Genomic DNA, 19,143 nt, shown 5'->3' on the forward strand with positions numbered 1-19,143 from the left:
CAAAACTCTCCTAGCCCCAACCCAGGACTCAGCTGCAAAGCGGCGCTCACCTTTCCAGGGGATCGTTGTAGTGGCCCCTCACGGAGCCCAAGTCTGCGTGAGTTTGTGCGTGTCTGCTTGGGCTGCCGGAACAAAATAGCAGCCGCCGGGGCTCGGACCACAGAGCTCGACCCTATCAGAGTTCTGGAGGCTAGAAGTTCCTCCTGGGTTTACCCATAAAGTATAATATTAAAAAAAAAAAAAAAAAAAAAAAAAGCCGATGAAAGGTCGATAGATACTTCTCCTTGAGGAAAATGGAGAGATCCTGGCTCGAGTTTGAATGTGCTCTTATGTTTTGCAGGAAGGCCATCCAATGTGCTCTGATCTACAGGAAGACATTTGTCCTCCTCCGACAGGACAATTTGACAAAGGGGCTGGACCTAACTCTCCGGGGCTGGGGGAGGCATCCTGGTGTGACTCTCCGAGGTGGGGGGAGAACAGGCAGCCCAGTGAGTTCTACCTGAGCAGGGAGCCCGCTGACCATCCTGCTGGGCAACCCCAGGGTCCATGGCTGGGTGGGTCTGGGCACATGGAATCTGGCCACTCTTTTCTTCTGTCCAGTCACATTGGTGCAAGTTTGCATAGTATTCAGGCGGTTCTCCCGTGACAAGCTCAAGCTGCTAAAAGGAAAACAGAAACAGAAAGAGTGGACAACTTCCCTACTGACAGCAAACAGCTAACTCAGACTCGTGGGAAAGGCGCCCCTGGTGGTGGGTTCTCTAGAGCGGGCTGTGAGCCAGCAGCCGACCCCAGAGAGGCTCAGCCCACGCTTGCTCAAAAGCTATGTTTCTTGTTCTGATATGGACAATGGGCTAATGATACTTATCTCTTATTTACAGGGTGGAGGGAAAGATCTGAGTTCTAATTCAGGATCACCATCAGCCAGCCACATGGCCTTGGGCAGACCGACGCACGTCTCTGGATTTGAATCTTTGTATATTTAAAAAGAAGGTGCTGGCACATAATCCTGGAGCCTGAAACACCTGCACGGTCAGGTTTCTCACTAAATCCCCCTCCTACGGTGGGCAGGACCCAGCCAGCCCCCACCCCCGGCCCCGTACCAACAGGATCCCTTCTCTGATTTGCTGAGCCCGGTCTCCCAACTGAAACTCCAGCTCCTCCACCTGCTGCCGCAGGGCCCTGCGCAGAGTTTGCAGCTGCTCGGCCTCCTTCCTGCAGGTAAAGGACAGAGTCAGACTGCACAACCATCGCCACCCACGCGCCGCCTTCCACTGCCCCTCAGAAGGGGGCCACGCCTTTGGTCTTTGTCACAAGAGAACGTCGCCACCTTCTCCATCTGGTGCCGTCGCAGACACAGGTGTGTTACTAGGGCAGACTTTCTTTTTTCTTTTTAAGCAACGCTATTGCAGAATAATTTACATGCCATGAAGTTTACCTGTGTCAAGAGGACAGTTCGGTGACTTTTAGTGAATTTGCTCAGTGCTGTGGCTGCCAGCATGCGGGTCTGGAAACTTCCATCGTCCCAGGCAGAGCCGTCATGGCCTTGTACAGTCAACTCCTAGTCCCACCCCATCTTCAGGCTACTATTCATCTATTTTTGGATCATATACTTTTAATCTATGTGAAAATGATGCAGATTTTCAACACCCAAATAGACCCCGACCTTTGCATTTACTTGAGCCCCATTTGCAGTGACGGAAGATGTCCTGCTAGCTAGTCCCCTCTTCCCGGCTGCTGCCCACCTTCCAACCTCACGGATGCCTGGCCTTTAAGAGTAAGGGTTGCTGTCTAGCCAATGGCTCCCGCAGACCCTCACTGAGAAAGCAGGAACAAGAACACGAAAGGCGGGGAAAGCTGGCCAGCTTCTCATTAGCCCTGCTCCGGGGCACGCATCTGCCCTGCCCTGGTTACCTTTCCTGCTTCAGGGCCGTGGCTTGGTCCTTACTCTTAGGGCTCCTTTAGATAATTACCTTTCCTCTTCTGACATGTCCCTGGAAAAGAGAGCCTGCTGTCCTACGAGGTGCTTCTCAGTTTCCTCCAGATGCTCCCGGAAGCCCTGGCATAGCATCTTCATTGCTTCCATCTCCCGGACGGTGCACTGAGAACAATCAGAAAGAACAGCCAGCCTGTACCCTGGCGGAGCCTGCTGTCCCCCCTGGGCTCACTGCTCCGCCCCCCGCTAATGTGTGGGGAAGACTCTGGGGAAAGCCCAGCCTGGGGCTTCTCCGAGCAGCTAGAGGGAGTACTTGGCTGGGACGGAGGGTGGAAGTTATTGGATGAGCCTTGGAGACGTTCTGTCCTGGAGACGGGGAGGCAGTCTGGACTACTAGGTGATGTGGGGATTGAGTCTGCAGTTGGAGGAGGGAGGGGGAGGGCCAGAGTGTGGGTTTGTGTTCAGAAAAGTTGAGTCTACCTTGTTTAACTTTGTGGCTGAGTAATGCCTCACTCTGAATCTCCACATCTTGAACAGATAATTTTGTTTAGTTAGAGAAAGTCTTCTAAGGATATTTTTGATTAGTCTTAGCTTTGTTTAACCACAGTCTCTGGAGATTAAAATCTGAGGAGTACCTCCAGCCAGCTGGCAAGCCCACCCACAGTGAGGCAGGCACAGATGGGCACCCCATCCCTCCATGAACTGGGATCTCAGAGTGGACCACCCTCCCAGTCCTGATTCCTCTCCCCATTGCTCTTGATGGGAACAATGCATTAGACCTTGCTTTCTCTGCATGCCTGTGCTTTTGCCTTGGTTTCCTTATTTAAATCTCTTTTTGCAGCTACCAAGCCCAGTCCATTTGTCAGGCACTCTGGTGATTTGCTGGGTTCTTACCAGCTATCACTGGTTTTTTAGCCCAGGTCGGACCATGCTTTGACTGGACCCATAATCCAAACTCCAGAATCCCCAGCCTCAAGATCTCCCGACAAGGCCCATGGTTTGGACCCCCTTCCTGATTGGTATGGCAGAGGCTGCTAGTTGCCCACTTACTATCTTTCTCCCCTTTATTCTTACTAACAAATTCTAGTATCTTAGAGGCAACAATATGACTAGGTAAAAAACTACACTTCCCAGCATCCCTTGCACATAGGGTAGCAATGGGATAGAAGTGCAGAGCATGAAGCCGGGCTTCTGGGAAACTCTTAAAGGAAACTGATTCCTCAGGCCGGGCCTCTTCTAACTTTTTCTTCTTCCTTCCATGGAAACCAATCTTACAGCTATATTAATTCTTCCCGGCCCTGCTTCTAAGAAGTCCCAGATTTCATACCCTTCTCACCAAAACCACATGGCCAAGATCCAGGCAGCCCGATAGCTATTTTTTTTTTTTTAAGGAATCATTGTAAAACAAGTATTTCCCTAAGAATGGTGTTTTTGTATTGGAAACTCTACATCATTTTTTCTTGGAGGTTTGATTTTTATGCTATCTTTTCATTTTTATTCCAAAGAACATATTTTATGCAGCAAAACTCTCCAGTTACTTTTGCTTCGGCGTGAGCACATTTACATCAGCGAGGGGAGTGTCTGAAGCATTACTGGTGTTGGCAAGAGTGTTGGAAAGGTGACCTGGTCAAACACAACAGGTCCTAGCGACCACGAAGGACCTTTCAGAGATCAGTGTTGTGACGGTTTCCCTTGTCCGCAGTGAAAACAGCAGTCAGATTTCAAACCCAAGTGTCCCTGTTCGTTCCCTTTCTTCCTAGTCACAGCAGGGACTAGCGTGGCCACACGAAGCTATTTGTTCCTCAGGAGGGAGCTGACGAGTGGTCCTAGCAGATTTCTAGAAGGCCGCCACGTTCCACGGACAGTGAGGCCAGGGACAGGCAAACGCGGTGCTCTAGGGACATTGTAATCACTGAATTTTATGTTCCAGCAGGTTGTCTCAGGTTTTCTGACTGCAAGGCGTGGAGCCTGGGATAGGGGGCCTGTGGCTCCCTGCCAAGGGAACGACAAGGAAAATTCTGAAACACTGCCATCTTCTGGTCATTCGGAAACACTAACAGTACATCTCAGCTCTGGAACAAGTATTGCAGTAGTTTCAGAAAAAAGAAAACCTTATTCTCCCCCTCCAAAAAGGGGGGCTGTTTTGAACTCTTTTTTTTGCAATATAAGAGCTGGGTTATAACCCAATATAATGCAAGCTCTGCTCCACTGACCAAGCCCACTAAAACAAACAACTTCAATAGTAAGAGCGGCACCACTGAAAACAAACTGTTGAAATGGCTCCTATCACTTTTTAAATGGTGTATGCTTTTCTTTTTCTTTAAATCCAAATCATAAGAATTATAAAAGAATTTTCTAAAATCCAAAAATATAATTTCTGATACATCTTGTGCTTTGGAAAAATTTTTAAAAATTAACAAATCATTGTGAAAAATTCACTTATATATAAGAATTTAATTATGTCAATAAAGCATTATCTTAGATAACTCACAAGACCACAAAAATGACATTTAACAGCCAAGTGTTTCTCTGCACTGTTACATGCTGCTATGTAATGGGGAGAAGTGGGGATGTTTTCTGAGCTTTTAACCTAAAATGTTCTTAATTTCAACACCTGTTTGGAACTCCCATTGTCATGTAAATTATGGCATCTGTCTCCATCTATAATCTTCACTTGGTGTCAGAGCTATTTTATAGATAATTTTTTCATTGACTATTGATTTTCTTGTATCTCTAGCTAGCATTTAGCATCTAACTTACAGCCATTTTCTCCAGGATATTTGTCAGGCCTACAAACCTAGGCTCACTCACAGAGGTGCTTTTTCTCTTTGTTCTTGTGTTTACTCTTCCGTTTAAGTAGCACCTTCTCATTTGTGAATGAAATACCTGATTTTCACTTGCTTTTATGCGTGTGTGTGTTTGCATGGGTACACCTGCATAGGAGTACAAATATGCACGTGTATGTGTGTTTTGATTGTTTCCTCTGAGTGTGTGTTCGTGGTTCCTTGGATTTAAATAAAGAGAAATGTGCTGTCGCCCTGGCCGGTTTGGCTCAGTGGTTAGAGCGTTGGCCTGCGGTCCAGAGAGACCCGGGTTCGGTTCCCGCTAAGGGCATGTACCTCGGTTGCAGTTTGTCCCCGGCCCTGGTCGGTCGTGCGGGTGGCAGCCACTCGATGTGTTCCTTTCACATCGATGTTTCTCTCTCTCTCTCTGTTCCTCTCTCTCCCTCCCACTCTACCTGAACAAAAAATGGAAAAATGTCCTCAGGTGAGGATAAAAAAAAAAAAAAAGGAGAAATGTGCTGTCTTCTAGTAAAACCCAATGCAGCACGGTTTCAGCAGGTGTATGATGCCAGATCAATTTGATAGGAAAGGACCACTGTTTGTGTGTAATTGCAAATTCGAGAGGAGAGAAGGCTAAGTCAAAGTGAGATGAGGTATCAGAAGACATGGGCTGGTGACATGCACTTTAACCCAAATTCCTGTCCATTTAAAAGCTATCTGCACGTCTGAAGATGGGCCACAACCCCGTGTTGTCTGCAGAAGTGCGATATGTCACAGAATCCAATCAGGAGGAACATCTGCTTCCAGTGGCCAGACCTCTCCCCACGGTGGCGACTCAGAACCAGGCTCAGAGAGGCTGAGTGGCCTGTGCAAGGTTATACAGCGAAGCGAACTTAGGACAGAGAACTGGTTAGTCAGACTGAACTGAAGATAAGGTGCAGCTGCATTAATGTGTATAAACTTACATATACATTTATGTAAGGCTCTATAGCCCTTTGTCAAATGAGAATTAATAGTAAAATTTGCCTTCCTTATCGACAAGGTAATGGGAAGTATCAAATGAGAAGACATTTGTGAGAAAATACCATAAATCATAAAGCAATTTGCAAATACTGCTCATGATTTGCAAAAGGGAAGGCAGCTCCGAGAGCTTGCGTTCAGGGAGGAAGGTGAACATCCTCCCGGAGGGGTTAGTTGTCGCCTCTTCTGCTTCCCCAGCTTGGCAGAGACAGACACTTACAGAGCACAGCTCCCGCACTGCCGTGTCCTGAAGGACAGTCAAAGTCTTCATGAACTGGGCTTCCAGGTGGCTACGTGAGCATGCGCCGTGCCTGCAGCCTGCAGCCGCAGAGCGGGGGCTTTGTCTCCCTGGGTGGCAGTGGGGATGGTGATGGCAGCAGTCACAGCGGTGGGCAGGTGCAGCATGGCTGCTGTCCACTGGGCAGATACCAGGGAGGCCTGTGTCTAGAGAGGCAGATTTGGTGAGGGGCGGGGCCTTGCTACTGGGAGCCGAACAGCGATGCCAGGACCCGGGCTCACACGAATAAGTCTGAACAGAAACATCGCTGAACTGTTTGGCTTCCGTCCCCAGGTCTGGGTCTGTTGTGCTAACAGGGTCATACAAAGTGCATTCCAAAGTTGTTCTTCTAAAATAAGTCCCCGAGGCCACAGCCTTCTGAGCAGCTAACAGCAGATTGGAGGACATCTGGGTTGTCACAGACTCGGGGCTGATGGTGTCTGAGTCAGCATTTGAAGGGAAGGTTCCCATCTCCGATCCTGCCCTGGGTGGTATTTGACCCAAAGCACTACACCTTGGCTTCGCTTCGGATGTAGTACCTCCAGAGAGCTTGTCTAGGTGGGGAATGGACTTCTCAGATGTCTGAATAAGGTCAACTGTGAAGGACATGCCTTCACTGGGCTTGGGGACACGCTGTGGTGGATTTTCTCGCGTTCGTAAGGTGTTGTTGATGTCAGGACAGAGTTGACTGCCCTCTGCTCCTCTTGGGACCTCAGAGTCAACATGAAGGAACCTGCATTGAGTATGACCCACTCCAGGTGACCACTGAGACTCACAGTGGTGGCTTTGCACATCCCCAGCTCGCTCAGGCCTCAGGAACCCATCCTTCCCTTCTGTGACGTGGGTCACCAGAAACTCCAGAGGATGGTCACATTTGGAGGTGGTCATATCGACACTGACCTCGTGTTGAGGCTGGGGCATGGGCGGGGGTTGCCTCCCATGGCTGTCTTTCCTGGGGTGTTCTCCCCCGGTGGTGGTCATGTCCGGGGCCGTGTCTGAGGTTAACAGCTCTGGATGTCCCTCCATGGCCTCCAGCTGATACTCTTTCTCCACCACAGATGTTGAGGACTTTTCTTCCAAGACATTCCAGTCTTGACTTGAAAAAGATGTGCTCGCCATCCTCTCGGAATCGGCCTCGTCTGGCTCTTGCTGGCAGTCCTGGGGTGACCCTGGGTGCTGGTTCCGATCCGCGGGTTTTCTACCTCCGTCCTCAGCAGGACTCCAGCTTCCAGGCGAGGAGGGCATCTGCGGAAGACACGGGGATGAAGGGAAAGGGGTCAGGAAGGCGGGGGAGGCGCGAGGTTTAAGCCCTGCTTTTTCTCCACCGTTAATATTGCCTCAGAAGTCGGGAGCTAAAGGTTACAACCTCAGGTTGACGTCAGTTCACTACTTTAACCGGGACCCCTTTCTAGGGGCTCAGCTTCTTTGTCTAACACAATCAAAAGTAAAGGGAGAGGAGAGCTGAGCCTCCGTCCCTCGGTGCCCGTGGTGCGTGCCTTCGAAGCACTGGCAGCACGCTTCCAACTTGCATTCCCCCCAGTGCTACCCAGCCCGGCCTCTACCTGCAGGGCCGGGGGCTCTGCTGGCTCCTCCAGGAACCCGCTGCTGTCCGACTGGCAGCTGGCAGCTCTGTTCACCGTGGCACCTGCGGAAAGAAAGGAAGAGGCCTGGTGAGGGAGTGAGAACAGGGAAACAAGACTGGGCTCCAGGCCCCCGAGTGCCCGTCATGCCGCCCTAGATCCTAAGCCCACTGCGTGGAAGTGTGAAGAGTCATGCAAGCCCAAGGGTTTCTGTTGTTGTTGTTGCTAACCCTCACCTGAGGATATTTTTCCACTGACTTCTTTAGATAGAGTGGGAGGGAGGGAGGGAGGGAGGGAGGGAGGGAGGGAGGGAGGGAGAGGGAAGAATTGATGTGAGAGGGACACGTCAACTGGTTGCCTTGCGCATGACCCCAATCAGGGCCGAGGATCGAACCTGCAACCTAGGTACAGGTCCTTGACCAGGAATCAAACCCGCAACCCTTTGGTGCTCAGGCCGACACTCTATCTGCTGAGCCAAACCGGCCAGGACTCTGAGTGTTTTTCCTCAACTGCCAGAGGGTTCGCATAAACTGCATCGCTGCGGTCCCACTACAAGGGGTAAAACGTGCAACACAGGAAGAGGAGCTCACGTCTCTTAGAACTAAAAAACAATATGATTGTGAAATGCATCTTTATTAAGGGGAAGAAAATCCAGAAGGAAATGCATATGCCTTAAATGTCAGGCTAACAAAACAATACAACTCCAAATTGATACATCTGTGTGCATCCATATTGCAAGGAACTGAATGTTTGTGTCCCCCGCCCCAAATTCATATGCTGAAATTCTAGCCCAGGGCGATAGTATTAGGAGGTGGGGCCTCTGGGAGGTTATCTGGTAATGAGGTCAGAGCTCTTATTCCTGGGGTGAGGGCCCTTACAAAGGGGACCTCAGAGAGCTCCCTTGCACCTTCCTCCATGTGAGAACCCAGCAAGAGGGTGACTACCTGTGAACTAGGAAGTGGGTTCTCACCAAACACCAAATCTGTGGGCACCTGGATCTTGGGCCTCCAATCTCCAGAACTGTGAACAACACATTTCTGCCCCCCAGTGTATGGTATGCTGCTACGGCAGCCCAAATGGACCAAGACAAACATATTCTTTCTCTTTTGACTAAATGTTGAATAGGAACCCTTTACAGTCCTTGTCTGGACTCTATATGACTACAGTTTTGTGCTCATGGTTTTTAATTTTTTTTTATCTTTACCCGAGGACATTTTTCCATTTTTTGTTCAAACAGAGTGGGAGGGAGAGAGAGGAAGAGAGAGAGAGAGAGAAACATCGACATGAAAGGGACACATCGAGTGGCTGCCTCCCGCACGACCCAACCAGGGCCGGGGACAAACTGCAACTGAGGCACATGCCCTTAGCGGGAACTGAACCCGAGTCTCTCTGGTCCGCAGGCCGACGCTCTAACCACTGAGCCAAACCGGCCAGGGCTGTGCTCATGGTTTTGAATGCTGCTCTCATCATCTTGAGAGGCCAGAAGGGGCAGAGAAAGAACAATGTCACCTGTGGGCAGGTAACGCAGGTAACACTCTGTAAACATGAGCATCTTGAAATTCTGAATCTGTAACTTCTTATCAATGGGGTGGGGGAATGGGTGGTTGCTGGGAGGCACCCTGTTAAAAGATTAAACTGTAGAATTATTTTCTCTCCTTTAATGAGAAATGCGTCCAGCTACACTGTAGTACGGGCTAGACTAGGAAGTCTCCTCTTCCCAGAGCAGGAGCCTTATTTGTCCTGGCAGAAAAGACTAAGCGTGGGTCTGGGGAAGTGGGTTGAAAGGAAAAAGCAGATTTGTTGGTGGATGAAGTGCTTGGATATCTGGTACCTAAGTGACAGGTGGGGAATTTGCCTCGGCTGAAGAACTAGCTGCTGCAGAAGAGTTCAAAGGAAAAAGCAAACAATCCAGCCTCTGCTTATGTGTCCGAGATCCAACCTTCAAGGACAATTCCACTAACAAGGCCAACAGCGCCTTGGTTCTGGGTAGGACTTCCCACCAGCCTTACCTGCCCATGTGTCTGAACAAAGACAGCAGGTACAGACATGGTTCCGGAGCTGGTCCACCAGCCCAGATCCCAACTACCTCACCCTGAGCTCTATGTAAACAGAAGAAAAAAAATTAGGTTTGTAGAATTAAAATGTATCAATTTCATATTCATGAGTTTACTTCACATAAAATAAAAGGCTAAAAATCAGAGGACGTAAATTTTTAATCGCTGAATCTTAGGGAGATGAAGGAAATTTGAGCAAAGTTTTGAGGAAACAATGTCTTTGACAGAGCTGTTACTCCTTGTTACATAATTGAAGGTAAAATATAAAATATTTACTAGTCATAGACCTAAACAAGACCTCTGCTTCTGGCAAGCTGGAGTAATAAAAACTAGATCACCCTACCACCTGAAACAACTAAAAAATTGGACAAAGTATATGAAATATGGTTTCAAGAAAGTGGACATCAGCTCACTAATGGTAGCAGTTCCTGAGAGGCAGGAACAAATCTGTGAGACCTACAATTACCCAGCTTCCTGCCTTCAGAGAGTTCACAGGCCTTGCTGTAGGGACAGTGAACCCAGGCAGGTCCTGGCAGGCCCCCTCAGTTGAGGAGACAGAACTAAGAGTCTGGAAAGACTGAGCCAAATAGAGTTCACAGAGTCAGGTGAAGGAGAGGAGGGAGCTGTACGCGAAAACTCTAGAGCATCCCTCTTGAGTGGTTGGCCATGTACTGATCAGATCACGCATGTGAGAAAACTCAAAAGACGGTGGAAGGGAGCACTGGAAAGGATTAGAAGATGCAATGCCCAACACTCACCCAGGCCTGGAACAGTGCATGCTCCCACCAGCCAGATTCTAAAACCTCATAATTCACAGAGTATTGGCAGGATAGAGTAGTCAGATGGGTCTTGCCTCAGGAGTGAGGAATAATTAGCCTTCAAATGAGCATTGTTCCCACCTAACATCTTAAAATCAAGACCTAAAAGGATCAGCTGTTTCCAAGTAACTCAGACCAAAGATAAAGAATATTTATAGCAATATAGTAATATCTAGCACCTACGAGGTAAAATCTACAATATCTAGCATGAAATAAAAAATAATAGCCATGCAATGAAGCAGGAAAATATGACCCATACCAAGAAAAAAAAATCAAAATCAATCGAGACCAACCTAAAACTAACATAGATGTGAGAATTAGTAAACAAGAACATCAAACACTGATTATTACTATAGCCCATATGTTCAAGAAGCTAGAAGAAAAATGAAATCTGTTAGGTAGAGATCGCAAGATATTAAAATATACCCAAATTGAAATTCTAGAGATGAAAACTATGTCTCAGGTAAAATTTATACTGGATGTGATTAACATCATTTTAGAGGTTGCAGAAGAGAAGATTAGTGAAACTGAAGACATAGCCATAGAAACTACAGTGATACCTCGGTTCTCGAACGCCTCGGTTTTCGACCAAATCGGTATTCGACCAGGAGATTCGAGAAACTTTTGTCTTGGAATCCGAACAAATATTTGGAACTCGAACTTCCGAGATGAGCCGAGTTGAGCCGAATGGCGTTCATTCGGCCCAGCGCGCCTTGCTTGCATCATCAGTGTGAGCGCAGAGAGAGAGTCACGCTTTGTGGAGTCACGCTTTCCTATTGGGTTTCATTGCTTCGGTTCTCGAACAATTCGGTTCTCGACCGTCCTCCTGGAACGAATTATGTTCGAGAACCGAGGTATCACTGTATCTCAAATAAAAGACAGAGATTTAAAAAAATAAGAATTTAAAAAATCAAAAGAGCACCAGTGAGCCAGAGACAACTCTAAGCAGCCTAATTTATAGGTAATTGGAATATCCCAAAGAGGATGGAGCACACTGGATGAAAAGTTTCAAAGAAAAGTTTGTTTTGAGAAGTTGAACCAACCTCAAACACAAGAAACATGAAGAAAACTGTAACAAGGCACATAAAAATGAAATTGTCCAACACCAATGATCAAGAGAAAAATCTTAAAATAAGCCAGAGAAAAAAAGACACATTACACACACAGAAAACGAAGATAAGGAAGGCAGCAGATTTCTCAACAGAATAATTTAAGCAAGAAGACAGTGGGAAAACATCTTCAAAGTACTGAAGGGGAGAAAAAACCTGTGTGGGTGTGTTTTAAAGATTTATTATCTAAATCTTTTAAAAGATAATTGACTATTTAAACAAAATAATAACAATGCAGTGTACAGTTTATAACAAAGACCTAGAAGACTGAAAAAAATGCAAACACATGAAAAAAATGTAAAAATTGATTCATTAGAAGGAACTGCCTTTCAAATTTAATTTAACTGTGATGTACAATTTTTATCCAGTCTTTAACCTAGGTAATAGAATACTGTTTATTTGTGAAAGAAAATAGTGTACACTCATTGTGTATTTATTTATTTAAAAAGTTTTTTTCTTTATTGATTTTAGAGAGGGAGGATGGAAGAGGGAGAGAGAGATAGAAACACAGATCAGAGAGAACATCAATTGGCCACCTCCTGCATGCTCCCCACTGGGGATTGGGCCCACAATCTAGTCATGTGCCCTGATGGGGAATCCAACCAACGACCTCGTGGTGCATGGGTCGATACTCAACCACTGAACCTCACCAGCCGGGCATACTGTGTATTTATTATAGAAAACTGCATAATGATTTATTCAATATTGTGTAATATTGAACACTTCCCTGTTCTTGTTATAATGAACTCAGCTGATACTAAAATTCTTCAGATCCTTTAGAGTTAAAAACAAACAAACAAACACATTTTCCTACTTATATCAACTATGGGTACAAAAAATGATGATGATGATGACAAAAATCTTTCCAAATCTCAATGCAGAATTTTTAATATTTTCTCGGTACTATACAAAGGGCTCTGGCCGCTTTGGCTGGAGCCCCGCCAGTGAATGTCTATACAGAGCGAGAAGCCCATCCTCAAGAATTTCCCATGCAAACCTCCTGTTCAAAGCTCCCCTTGTGGGCTTCAGGACCCACCACAGCCTGCTGCTACTCAGCCCCCTCTGCCGTGAACAGAGCCTGTGGGCAGAAGAGATCAAGACAGCACTGACGTCCCCCCCTTCCTCCCTGTCCCCACACTGTATAACAATAGGGGACCCACAGGTGTTCACCAGGAGGGCTGCCCCTTCCTGAAGAATGGACGAAACAGGCTTTGGAACCCCTGTTCTTTCTACACGTCGTGGGCACGGTTTGCCATGAGCTGTGAAGGAGTCCTGGTGCATCGCCATCCTTTCAGCTTCCCAGGTCATCGCTACGTGGAGTGTAAGCTCCATGTAAAAGGTTTGCTGTCCCCCTTCTTACAACTGCAGGATGAAATGAAACCTTAGAGCACTGACACGAAATTGCATGTCAGAGTCCATTTGTCCATATGCTGGTTGGTCCATACAACCTGGTCAAGTGCAAATAAACGAACCAAACACATGAAAAGTCACTAAAAGGTAGAAAGAGTCATTTCCTCCAAAAGGAGCACATTTACTTTACAACTGTTCCTTTTAGTTAACTGCACTTGCGTAAAGCACACCGACAAAACCAAATAAACAAAAATAACCCCTGAAACGCACTGAAGTGAATTTGTGAAACCAGCTGATTTTGAGGGCCTCCCTTTGATGGTGAGATCAGACGGTGGCACTGGGCACAGTTTTCTCAGGAGAAGAGGCGTATTTATCTTGTGTGTTAGAAGTCGAATGCACACACCTGAACCATCTTTAGAGAGTCACCAAGCAAAATGTGGGCCAATTTTACTGATGGTTTTAGTTTCTTCAAGAGACTAAAACCCTTTCCTGCCTACAAGCCACCTTTTCAGCAACTAGACGGCACACGTCTCGAAAGGGGGCTTGCAAATTCTAAATATTCTCTTAGGGTTGTAAGAATTAAATGATACAAAGGACGAGAAATCGTCTGGCTCAGTATGGCCACGATGGATGCTTGAACAGACAAATAAACGTGCACCATTTATCACTCCCACACCCCACCCCTCATATGTAATAGGTGGGAGGGCATCCTTTGGGGAAGATACTATGGCATCTGCGAAGAGAAATGCAAGTGGGACCAGCATCCCCAGGTCGACCCAGCCCAGCTCCTGAAACTAGCCCCAGACTGGAAGAACTTCAGTAGCCTCATCTTCAGTGGGATTTCCCCTGGACACTCTCTGCCCAAGGACCCACAGATCTTCCTTCCTCCACTAGATGGCGGCCTTGGCTTCCCACCTTAGGCCTCCAAGTTCTTTTCTCCTGGATGGATATTATTCAAACCCTCCACCACTGGGTGGGTCCTCTTCCAAAGCACCACCTGAATGAGTTTGTTTTGCCCCTTAAACTGCTGGTTCCCCCAAGCTGCTGGAGGGAGCGGGCTCACTCCTCTGTGATGGAAGCTACTGAGACCCATTGCGGGCTCCATAACTGAGTCACCTGGCAAACCCAGAGCTGAATCTGCTGGGCTCAGATTCAGACTCACTGACTTACTAGCGGTGCGATCTTGGGCATGTCACTATGCTCTCTGTTTCCTCACAGGGAAAAGAATGACTATAGTAAAACTATTTTACTCATGGGGCTACAGTGAGGATCATAGCCAATAATATATTCATGGAGATTTATGCATACGTAGAAGATGACATAATCATATAGATAAACTTTTGCTGCAGAACATCATCTTAGCGTTATCTATTAGAACTCAGTCACTATTAGTATCATGAAATTTCGCTAGTGAGTATAATTATTAATGGTAACATTTATTAGAGAGTACCTTTTCCAGCACAGGCCTCTCTTCACAGCGTTAGATTTTACTCTCCTCAAACTGAGACCCGACCTGGATAGGAGGGCTGCACCTTTTCGAACATTTCTGCCTGGGAGGAGACCGAGGCCTCGGGCACTTTGTCCAAACAATCACCAGGTGGCAGCCTTACACCAGTCCCAGCACAGAGGAGCCTCTGGGACGACTGTCTTACAGGAAAAATCAACAGAAGGCTGCTTTTCTGAGCTGGGTTGGTAATAGAAGTGTCTGAACCCTACATGGCAAGTTTTCCTCTGAACTCAGTCTGAGTTCCTCGAGGCTCAGGGGGGAAAGCCCATGGAAGTGCAGTGTAAATGAGGGCAGGGAAACAGAACAGGAGTCTTGAGGGTGTGACATACGCCAAAGTTGTGTCAAGCCAAAGAAATGGTTCAACCTTAGACTCTTGGGGGCTTACCAATTTTCATCATTTCTTTACTGTTCTACTTTACCTATTTCTTTGCCATGTTCCTCTCTCTTGTGTCCCCCAGTGATCGAACATTCTGTGCCAGCTCTGTGGTGAAGTTGAGGCAGAGGAGCAAATAATGTAATGGACATTACAGAGGATGCAAACTCATGCCTTTAGGAGCTGGGCGGTAGCCCGTGTGTGATGCAGCTGCATTTAGACAATAGGGGGCAGTTTGAACTTGAGAGTGGGCCATAGTCACTCTGCAGGCACCCAGGTGGGGAGCCAGGATGGTGCCACCTGCCATTCAATGCAGGAATCCCTTCCAGAACTTTCTGTATAGATGGCCATCTAGCTAGTGCTGACACACTTGTGTGACATGGACCTCCTCCTATGTAGTCAGAACATACCGCATCTTTCAGAATATGCTTTGTTCTTAATCAGAATAATTTCCCTTCATCGTTAAAAAAAAAGCTGCTTCTCTAAAATTAAGTTCTATTTGGCTTAATATCATTGATTGTCCTTCAGCCTTATAGGAATAATATGTGGTGGTGAAGAAAATTTGGAAAATAAAAAATATAAATAAGACAATAAAAGTCAGATATAATCTGAAAATTACTACTATTTCTATGTATTTCAATCCAGTACATTTTCTTTGTGCACAGGTAGCTGTGTGTTTTGTAAAATGATAATTATAACTCATACGGTTCATGTTCTACTCCTTTTCACATATTATATTGTAAATTTTTTTTATAAAAATGTCTTTAATTTGTTTGTGGATGCACATGTTTGTATGTCTGTGAGCACATGTAATTTCTTTTTTAGATTTTTGTATTATGATTGTGCTGCTTTGGAAAAAATAACTGGATAGGTTTCTCTCTTTTTTCCTATGCTCTTAAGCAGACTGGAAAGCTGAGTTAGCATCACTACCTTAAACTTTTACCAGAACTCAGCCACAAAACCATTGACTATGGTATTCCTTAAAGGATAAAATTATGTGACAACTTTTAATTTCTTCAATAGTTATTGATAATTCAGGATTTGTACTTCTTGAATTAATTGTAATACTTTTAAAACCACATTTTCTAATGTCATCAATCAAATAATTCAATTATTTTCCTCGTATATTCTTCAAAAAGAGAAAAGTCTGTGTCTCTGCCTCTGGTTATAGCTTTGGGCTTCTTTCATAAATTTTTGTATGTACTTTATTTACTTACTTATTTATTTTATTAATATATTTTTGTTCCACTTTTGCCACTCTTATTTAACATAGTACTGGAAGTCTTAGCCACAGCAATCAGACAGGAAGAAAAAAATACAAGGGATCCAAATTGGAAAGGAGGAAGGGAAACTGTCATTATTCGCACATAACATGATATTATACATAGAAAACCCTAAAGACTCCATCAAAAATCTACTAGACTTAATAAATGTATGTACTTAAAAAAAAAGTTTTACTCTAAGAGTAAAGCCATTCTTGTTTTATTTTTGTTTGCATTGCACACTTTTTGGTAAATTTTTCCATTCATTTTTCTTTTCACTTTGCCTTCATTCTTTTTTTTTTTTTAATTGGTATTTTTGAAAGAAAGAAAGGGAGAGGGAGAGAGAGGGAGAAGCATTGTTGTGAGCAGAAACATTGATCGGTTGCCTTCCACAAGTACCCTGATCTGGGATGGATCCCACAACCTGAGCCTGTGCTCTAACAGGGAATCGAACCTGTGACTCTTCGGTGCCCAGGACGATGCTCCAACCTGAGCCATACTGGCCAGGGCTTCTTTCATTGTTGATTTTAAATGTGGATAACATTTTACAATAATCATTTTCTTTGTTGGATGCATTTATTCCATCTATGAATATTTTCATAAGATATGCATTTGGTTTCATTGCTTTTAATTGTATGTTATCTATTTTTATAACTGTGATTGATGTAGTTAATATGTGGCATATTTGATGAAAACCCTCCCTCTTGTTCTGAAAATAGACATCACTACAGGTCTATGACAGTCTTTTCTGTCCATCTGGAATTCAGCCTCAGAATATTTAATCAGTTCAATATTACTAATAGCTAATACTAATAAATGAGAATTGAGATACAACTTATAACATATATTTGCTGCCCTACTGTTGTATTAATAAAGACCATAACTTTGCATGTAAGCAGACCTGACTGTGAACTGCATCATGAAATAGCTATCTCAGGGCCTGAAATGAAGATTAACGAAAATAATGTAAAACACTTAGCACAGTGCCTGGCCTCAATATTTGGTATGATTGTTCATATAATTAATTTTTAATGTTCATTCTTTTGCCAAGTAGACTATATTTTTTGGATTGCTTTTTCTTTCCTTTGGTAATCCAGGAGCCATAAAGTGTGGATGAAGCAAAGAAAAAAAGAATACCTCATAGAAACAGACAACGGTGTGGTGATTACCGGCGAAAGGGGGTGCGAGGAGGTAGGAGAGGGGAAGGGGGGATAAACGGGATGGAAGGAGACTTGACTTGGGTGGTGAACACACAATACAGAACTGTACACCGAAGCCTACATAATTTTGTTAACCAATGTCACCGCTATAAAGTCAATAAATTTTTTAAAAAATTCATTAGTGGTAACTTTAAAAGGTCATACATATTTCAAACGGCAATTATCGACATCAAGAATTAAACAGTATCTATTGACGCCCCAAGGAATCAGTATTTGTTGACAATTTTGTTTCCTTTTACATTCAGTTTTCTGTGATATGATCTAGAATTTGAGATCCAGAATGTTGTTGTTAAATTATTTTTTCGCGTTTCTTTTCTTTGAAGAATTTTCACTATATTTGTAGGAAGCCCGTGGACCTTACAGTCCCTGAGACGTGGCCTTGCCTGTCCTCTTAAACACGGCTTCCTCATTCAGGCGGGTGGACATTGCTGACATTGCTTTTTCGGGAAGAAAATACAAGTGCTCTCCTCCCTGAGACTTTGCTTATCTGAAAGGTTGCTTTACAAATATATGATAACTTGAAAGGGTATAGAATTGTTGAGTTGCAAAATTTCCACTGTAAAATGACGCAGATGTGCCCCACTGTCTCCTGCATCTAATAAGACAACGTTTGTTGAGACATCAGTGAGCACAAGGAATCTTCTCTATTGGTTCCATGGTCTGACGACTGTATTGTAAAACCATATCATTCATACAGCTTCCTCTGGCATCTTTTCAATACCATGATCTTAAAAATGGTCTTCTCAGTACTCCGCCTCAACAAACTGAAAAGGGTGCTTTAGAGAAAAATATTCAGAGCGAGTGACTTGGGGGTACCTCTCTCTGCCCCCTCCTCTCCCACAAGCTGTGTTTCTGCCAACAGGAGAGAAGCGGCCAGTGTGCCAGGAGAAAGTGGTATAAGGCAGTCCGGGATTTGGTCCCCCAGGATCATGGAACGGAGCAAGCTAACATTTTATCCCGGAAGAATGGAATGACAAATTTTAACTTAGACCTAGTACTAATCTCATATTTGAAAACAGAAGAAGTTTCCAGAGCAAAACGAACAATGTCCCCATTGTTCATTTGAGACAATCGGTGGATTTCAAATGTTGTAATACCAATTTTAATTTGGAGCTTTTAATGTCTGTGCCGTTCCAACCACCATAGTTCTAGAAACAACCAGTCCCAATGTTTTTATCTCTTGTGAAGCTGTCTGGGAGCAAACATTATTCTTGCTGGAGTTACCGGGCTGATGGTCAGGTGATTATGTCAAATGCTCAGACAGGAAGAGGCCGTGGAAGTCTTATTACACGGCAGCCTCCTTCATCCAAAGTCATGATCCGGATGGAAGAGGAAAAGAACGTTTGGAGTCACTAAGCTGGAGAACTAAGGTTTTCATCAAGAATCGGGCTCACGGTTTTCAGCTAGCTGCATTCTGGGGACAGAGGTAGGACTGGTGGCTGCGTCAGAGACCAGGGGACCTCTCAGGAAGTCAGCTGTGGGTTGTCCTCCTGGGCTCGTCCTTGTCCACTGTGCTCACTCTGGGCCCTCTGTGCTCCCGGCTCCCCCGTGTGCTCGGTCAGGAGGAGGCACCGCAGAAGTGGGGGACAGAAGGGCTGGGGCAAGAGCATGGAGTCTTTATTCACCCCCACCTCCTCCAGGGGACTTTATTCTGAACCCAGCTGCATGACTTCATGGGAAGAGCTCCTGGTGAGGGTTCTCTTCTGAAGCCTCTACGTTTACAAGACTCCACTAACTGCCTTCTTTCTCTCTGCTTTTTCAGGCTCACGAGTGGACGTGGCCACGGACTGCTGCTAGCCTTGGGGGCTTCCCCATCTCTTATTGACGCCTGGAATCCAGTCCCCACAGTACTTAGTT

At 45.4% G+C, this 19,143-nt stretch overlaps 1 protein-coding gene across 1 annotated transcript in view; it reads right to left on the bottom strand.

Moving 5' to 3' along the window:
• Nucleotides 1-327: 327 nt before the first annotated feature.
• ITPRID1 (ITPR interacting domain containing 1) overlaps nt 328-19,143 on the bottom strand; it is a 76,224-nt gene continuing 57,408 nt past the window's right edge. Inside the window, 6 exon segments of the mRNA XM_036247411.1 lie at nt 328-431; nt 434-659; nt 1,101-1,212; nt 1,971-2,098; nt 5,957-7,258; nt 7,576-7,658. Coding sequence (XP_036103304.1) covers nt 328-431; nt 434-659; nt 1,101-1,212; nt 1,971-2,098; nt 5,957-7,258; nt 7,576-7,658 — 1,955 coding nt within the window.

Source organism: Molossus molossus, unplaced genomic scaffold (genome assembly GCF_014108415.1).
Source record: "Molossus molossus isolate mMolMol1 unplaced genomic scaffold, mMolMol1.p scaffold_m16_p_7, whole genome shotgun sequence".
In the NCBI taxonomy this organism is placed as follows: Eukaryota; Metazoa; Chordata; class Mammalia; order Chiroptera; family Molossidae; genus Molossus; species Molossus molossus.